Consider the following 6598-nt stretch of genomic DNA (forward strand, 5'->3'; position numbering starts at 1 on the left):
TAGTTTTGCTTAACTAGTGAATTGAATTCTTAACAGTTGAATGTGGCGTATTCAGGCTATGACTGCCAACAAGAGGAGAAGGAGTAGTGGTGATGATGACATCATTGAGGCTATTCACCGGATGGTGGATGCGATGCAGGTACCTATAGCAGCGCAACCCAGAACAACCATTGCACCAGTCAGGGTGCCAACTGTGGAGGATTTCTTGCGCCAAAAGCCAGCAGAGTTCACTGGTAAGGTCTCCCCTAATGAAGCGGATGCATGGCTCCGCTAATGTGAGAAGATCTTCAAAGTGATAAACTGAGAAGATGAGCAGAAGCTGTTGTTTGCTCCTTACATGCTGAATGAGGATGCTGAATATTGGTGGGCAGGCATGCAACAACAGATGGGGACTAGGAAAGAGCCGGTGACTTGGGCCAACTTTAGGACTCGTTTCCTGGAGAAATACTTTCCAGATACAGCTAGACAGGACAGGGAGGTTGAATTCCTTACATTGCAGCAAGGAGACATGACAGTGCAGGAGTATGTCAATAAATTTGGGCACTTGGCGAGGTATTACTCACAGGACATCACCAAGGAGTGGAGATGTTTAAAGTTTGAGCGAGGACTCAAACATGAGTTGAAGAGGGTGGTAACACCTTTGAGAGAGAGAAAAGATTTCCAGTCTTGGTGGAACAGGCCAAAAGTGTGGAGCACCTGGAGAAGGGCCCTGGTCCCGTTGTGAGTAGACATCAGAAAAATGTCGTTGAAGCTAGGCAGATGAAAAGTCCTTATAACCGTCCACAGGCATCCCAGGGTCCCTCTTGCTACCAGTGTGGCGGACCCCATCTGAAGAGGAATTGTCCTCAGCTGGCAGGTGGAGTAGGAGGGTCAGGCGACCGTCGCAAGTGCTTTATATGCGACAAATCGGGACACTTCGCCAACAATTGCCTAGAAAAGAAGAATTTAGGTGTGAAGAAGCCAACAACATCGCCAACAAAGAGAGCTAGAGCGGCTGGCAGGGTCTTTGCTTTGACCTCCACAGAGGCAACTAAATCAGGTAATCTCATCCTCGAGCCATGTTTATTGTTGGGTCAGTTAGTCTTGGTGTTGTTCGATTCTGGAGCGACACATTCTTTCATTGCCTATGCGTGTGTGGGGAGATTGAATTTGGTGAAATGCGATTTGGGGTGTGAGTTACTTGTTTCAACTCCCTCCTCAAGTCAAGTGGCTACCGGTTTAGTCTGCGTTGGGTGTTCAATGGAAGTGGCAGGTCGCAGATTCAAGGTGAACTTGGTGTGCTTGCCTTTGGAGGGACTGAATGTAATCTTGGGGATGGACTGACTGTCTAACAATCACATTATAATTGATTGTGGATGGCGCAATTTGGTATTCCCAAAACATGAGGGATTGGAGCTAATCTCGGCTTAGAGGGCGATAAATGAAGTGGAAGCCGAAGCCACCTGTTTTATGATAGTGGCTCATGCAGAGAAGAATAGCACCGCCAAAAAGATCAGTGTGATTCCAGTAGTGGAGGAGTATGCGTATGTGTTTCCAGATGAAATACTAGAGTTACCACCGAGCAGGGATGTAGATTTCACTATTGACCTTATCCCTGGAGCTGGCCTAATATCCATGGCGCCCTATAGAATGGCACCAGTGGAGTGGGCTGAGTTGAAGAAGCAAATAGGAGACTTGCTTGAGAAGAAGTTCATCGGCCGAGCGCATCACCTTGGGGAGCACCAGTACTCTTAGTAAAGAAAAAGGACGACAATTCGAGGTTGTGTGTTGATTACCGTCAATTGAATAAGCTGACCATAGAGAATAAGTATCCACTGTCGAGGATAGACGATCTGTTGGATCAGCTAAGGGGAGCCGTAGTGTTCTCTAAGATTGACTTGAGGTTTGGATATCATTAGATCTTAGTCAAACCGGAGGATGTGTAGAAGACGACGTTCAGGTCACACTACGGGCATTACGAGTATGTAGTAATTCCGTTTGGGGTGACAAATGCTCCTGCTATTTTCATGGATTACATAAATAGAATATTCTGATCGTACCTGGATCAGTTTGTTGTCGTGTTTATTGATGACATATTGATATACTCTGAGAGTCGGGATGAACACGCAGAGCATCTCAGAGTGGTGCTGGGAATTCTCAGAGAGCATAAACTGTATGGGAAGCTGTCGAAGTGTGAGTTTGGCTGGATGAGGTACAGTTCTTGGGCATGTAATCTCAGCCTAGGAAATAGCAGTGGACCCAACAAAAATTGAAATGGTGGTGAAGTGGGAGAGACTGCAGACAGTTACTGAGGTGAGAAGCTTCTTGGGTCTGGCGGGTTATTATAGGCAGTTTGTGGAAGGGTTTTCCAAGATGGTGAGTCCATTGACTCAACTCACTAGAAAGGACCAACCTTTCTGTTGGACAGACGAGTGTAAAGTCTGTTTTGAGGATATGAAGAAGAGATTGACCACTGCACCGATACTAGCTATTCCTGACACAACCAAGACGTTTGAAGTGTATTGTGATGCTTCATACCGGGGCTTAGGTTGTGTGTTGATGCAGGAGAAATGACCTATTGCTTATGCCTCTCGCCAGTTGAAAGTACATGAGAAAAACTATCCTACACATGACTTGGAATTAGCGGCGGTGGTTTTTGCTCTCAAAACGTGGAGGCACTACTTGTATGAGGCACAATTTCAGGCATTCAATGATCACAAGAGTTTAAAATACATGTTTGATCAGAAGGAGTTGAATATGAGGTAGAGGTGCTGGATGGAATACCTGAAGGATTACAACTTTGAGTTGTTATACCACCCTGGTAATGCTAATGTCGTAGCAGACACTCTGAGTAGGAAGAGAGCTCATGTGCCAACCATGATGATTAAGGAGTTGGGACTGATCGAGAAGCTGCGAGATATGAATCTGGGATTGGATATGGAGGCAGGCCATATACGGTGCAGCATGTTGAGGATCACTAATGAGTTCTTGGATGAGGTTCGAGTGAAAGAGGGTAAGGATCAGGAAGTGCAGCATATAATTAGTGAGTTGGGCACAAAGAAGAGAAAGAACTTCAAGATGGACAGAGATGGTATCTTGCGTTTCAGAGAGAGGGTGTGTACCCAGCAGTCGGGTATTGAGGAAGATGCTCTTGGATGAAGGGCATAAGAGTCGTCTTAGCATACATCTAGGTATGACTAAGATGTACAAGGACTTGAAGGCAACTTTCTGGTGGATTGGCATGAAAACTGATGTGGCAGATTATGTAGCATGTTTCTTAGTATGCCAAAAAGCGAAGATCGAGCATCAGAGGCCAAGTGGTACGTTGGAGCCTCTTGAAATACCTCAGTGGAAATGGGACAACATTTCCATGGACTTTGTTACACACCTGCCAAGGTCGGTGAGGGGGCATGATTCTATTTGGGTAATAATGGATAGACTGATGAAGTGCGCTCACTTCTTGCCAATCAATCAGAAGATGTCCCTAGATAAATTGGCGGAGTTGTATGTCAGAGAGATAGTCAGGTTACATGGTATGCCTACGAGTATTATCTCAGATAGGGATCTGAGGTTCACCTCGAGATTCTGGCAGTCACTGCGGAACACCTTGGGCATTCAATTGAGAATAAGCTCGGCATATCATCCTTAGACTGATGGCCAGTCTGAGAGAACCATACAGTCTTTGGATGACTTACTGAGAACATGTGTTCTTGATCACCTCGGGACGTGGAGTGATGTGCTACCGCTGATGGAGTTCACTTATAATAACAACTACCATTCCAGTATTGGAATGGCACCTTACGAGGCCTTGTATGGCAGAAGGTGTAGGAAACCTTTATGTTGGCAGCAGGATGGAGAGTCTGTGGTACTTGGTCCAGAATTCCTACAACAGACTACGAAGAAAGTAAGGGTAATACAGGATTAGATGCGTGCAACTCAAAGTCGGCAGAAATTCGATGCAGATAAGAGGAGGAGGCCTCTTGAGTTTGAGGCTGGTGACCATGTGTTTCTTAGAGTTACACCTACAACAGGTATTGGGAGGGCGTTGAAGTCGAGGAAGTTCACTCCTCGATTCATCAGTCCTTACCATATTACGAGGCGAATCGGACCACTGGCGTACAAGATTGCATTGCTGGCTCACTTGGCTAACCTGCACAATGTCTTCCACGTATCACAGCTGAGGAAGTACGTGGCGGATCCTACTCATGTGCTGGAGAAGGATGATGTCTAGGTGCGTGAGAATTTGACGTTGGGAGTTGGACCGGTGAGAATTCTAGATTCTCAAGTCAAACAACTCAGAGGGAAGGAGATTCGGACGGTGAAGGTTCTCTAGGATGAGGCAACCTATGACATGACTTGGGAGATAGAGGATCTCATGAGGAAGTCTTATTCTCACCTATTTGCTGGTAAGTCTTATTTTTGAGGACGAAAACTTTTAAAGGTAGGGGTAATGTAAGACCCGTGAAATTAATTAATTAAATAATTATTTAATAAATGCGAGTGGAAAAAGTCTTTATGGCATTAAGTATTGTTTGATGTGATGTGGAAAAGTACTAGCTCAAGTGGTTGAGAGTACTTGGTTTGTGTGAGAGGACTTGGGTTCGAGTCCTATGTATGCCAATTATGTGTTGTTGTTTTATTATTAATTTTAATAATATGTATGAGTATGTAATTGGTATTGTCAGCTTATAATGATTGGAGTGTATCATAAAACTTGACTTAGTTGGATTGGTTGTGCATTTAATATGATAATTGTTGGGTTGTGGGTTCAAACTTGGTTAGGAATGAAATTGGAACTTTATTTTTTTTAAGTGTAGTTTTGGAGGGAATATGAGAGGGCAAAAGAAAACCAAGAAGGGGAAGCTAAGAGAGGCTGGAAATCATCCTATAATGATAATTCAATGAGACTTAACCACACCAAAAAGCCTGAATTCGTTTCATCCCTTTAACCTAATAATAAGACACATATAAAAGGCAAATTTGAGGTGGAAAAGAGGGTTTCTGCAATTATTTTCGTTTTGGCTTGAGAGGAGAGCGAAAATTGGAAGAGTGAGAGGCTGAATTGGGTGTGCAAGGGCTGAGTTGGAAGAGAGAGGTGGAAGCAAAGAATTTGGTGAACCAAGGAATCCCTATTCCCTTTTCAATTTCAATCAAGAATTCAGGTTAGGGGAGCTGTCCTTGTGTGTTTAAATTAACTGAGTTGTGTTATCGTTTTGGACCAATGCTGTTTCAATTGGGTTCTGCTTGTCATGTAATTCGTGTATTATCTGTAACGATTAAAAGTTCATTTGGTTGAGGTTGTGTACATAATCATGTGATGCATTATATATTATGGGAATGGGGGTTTTTGGTATTGAGTAATTACGGACATCTAAGTCTTGTATTTCGGGTAGACTAAATGAATAAGGAGCCTAATTCTGTTGTTGCTTGCCATCACTTTGTGTTAGAAGTGATTGATTGATGTTTGGCATTGGTGTTGGGTGCTTTGAGTGCGTGAACAGAGAGGGGACTCTACAAGTCTCGCCCAAGCGAGTTTATCTCGTCTAGGCGAGAGTTGCAGAACCTCGCTTCTGGTTTTGATTCGCGCTACTCGCTTAGGCGACCTGGTTTAGCTTGAGTGACACCTAGTCTCGCTTAGGCGAGAATGGCTCGCCTAGGCGAGGTCGCGAGGAAATCTTTATATGTTTGAGCGCGATTTTTCATTTAGGCGAAGGGTTTTGGTGTGGCTCGCCTAAGCGAGGTTTTGTTGTGGTCTGATATAGTGTGCGTCTAGTTCTCGTTCAGGTGAGGTTTCTGTGTGATTTTGGACGAAGGTATGACTCGCTCATGCGAGATGAGCTCGCCTAAGCGAGATGGTGTGATGCTGCCACTGTTTCATGCTCGCTCAGGCGAGATGATTTAGCTTAGGCGAGAATAATGTGCTCGGTTGGGCGACGACAAATGGCTTAAGTGAGAAGGGACTAGAAGCCAAAATTCTATACATGGTTTGTATTGTTTGTTTGGTGTTTCCTAGGCTAAGGAAATTATCTGAATGTGTTTGTGGTGTTGGGCTTGAAGGACTAAGTCCAATAGGGGTCTAGGATGTGCTTGATGGTTGGATGCATGATGGGCATGGTATTGGTTGAGTTGCCGTCGGCTGGTAATGGGCGAGGAGTCCTTAGTATGGTGATTAGATGTGTCGGACGCACGATGGGCAAGGAATTGTTATGTTCCCGTCGGCTACTATTGGGTGAGGAGTCCATAGTATGGGGATTGCGTGCGTACCAGGGTCCAAGCTGAGAATGCTTGGATGATTTACTACAGACGAGGAGTTTGTAGGGCAGGACTATGAGCAGGCTAGGCTCATAGGGTTGGACCACGAATGACTTGTTTTCGTGGGAGCATAGTAAAGTTCCAAGACCTAGTTCATGTATATGACTCATGAAGGAATATGAGATCATGGTTGGGTAATTTGAAAACAATGAAATAATTATTCATGTTATTTTTGGGAAGAATGTTATAATTATTTTTCGTATCTTTTATATATTGTGCATAGCTCACCCTTTCTGTGTGTGTGGCAATGATCAGATACCTTGTTATCTGGGAGTAGATGATTTGACAAGTGGGCCAGGAGATGCTT

General features: G+C 44.3%; 1 protein-coding gene across 1 annotated transcript; it reads left to right on the top strand.

Annotated features, from left to right (window-relative positions):
• The first annotated feature begins 337 nt into the window (after positions 1-337).
• On the top strand, positions 338-1323 carry LOC114170319. The gene is made up of 2 exons (XM_028055802.1): positions 338-631; positions 679-1323. Exons 1-2 carry the CDS (start codon positions 338-340, stop codon positions 1321-1323), a joined length of 939 nt encoding a protein of 312 aa, XP_027911603.1.
• The last annotated feature ends 5275 nt before the right edge of the window (positions 1324-6598 follow it).

Source organism: Vigna unguiculata, chromosome 11 (assembly GCF_004118075.2).
Source record: "Vigna unguiculata cultivar IT97K-499-35 chromosome 11, ASM411807v1, whole genome shotgun sequence".
NCBI lineage: Eukaryota > Viridiplantae > Streptophyta > Magnoliopsida > Fabales > Fabaceae > Vigna > Vigna unguiculata.

Bases quoted from the DNA above. Each gene is read 5' to 3' on its own strand.
- LOC114170319 (XM_028055802.1), top strand. From the start codon at position 338: ATGCTGAATGAGGATGCTGAATATTGGTGGGCAGGCATGCAACAACAG. The intron at 632-678 runs GTAACACCTTTG...TTGGTGGAACAG, and splicing joins AACATGAGTTGAAGAGGGTG to GCCAAAAGTGTGGAGCACCT.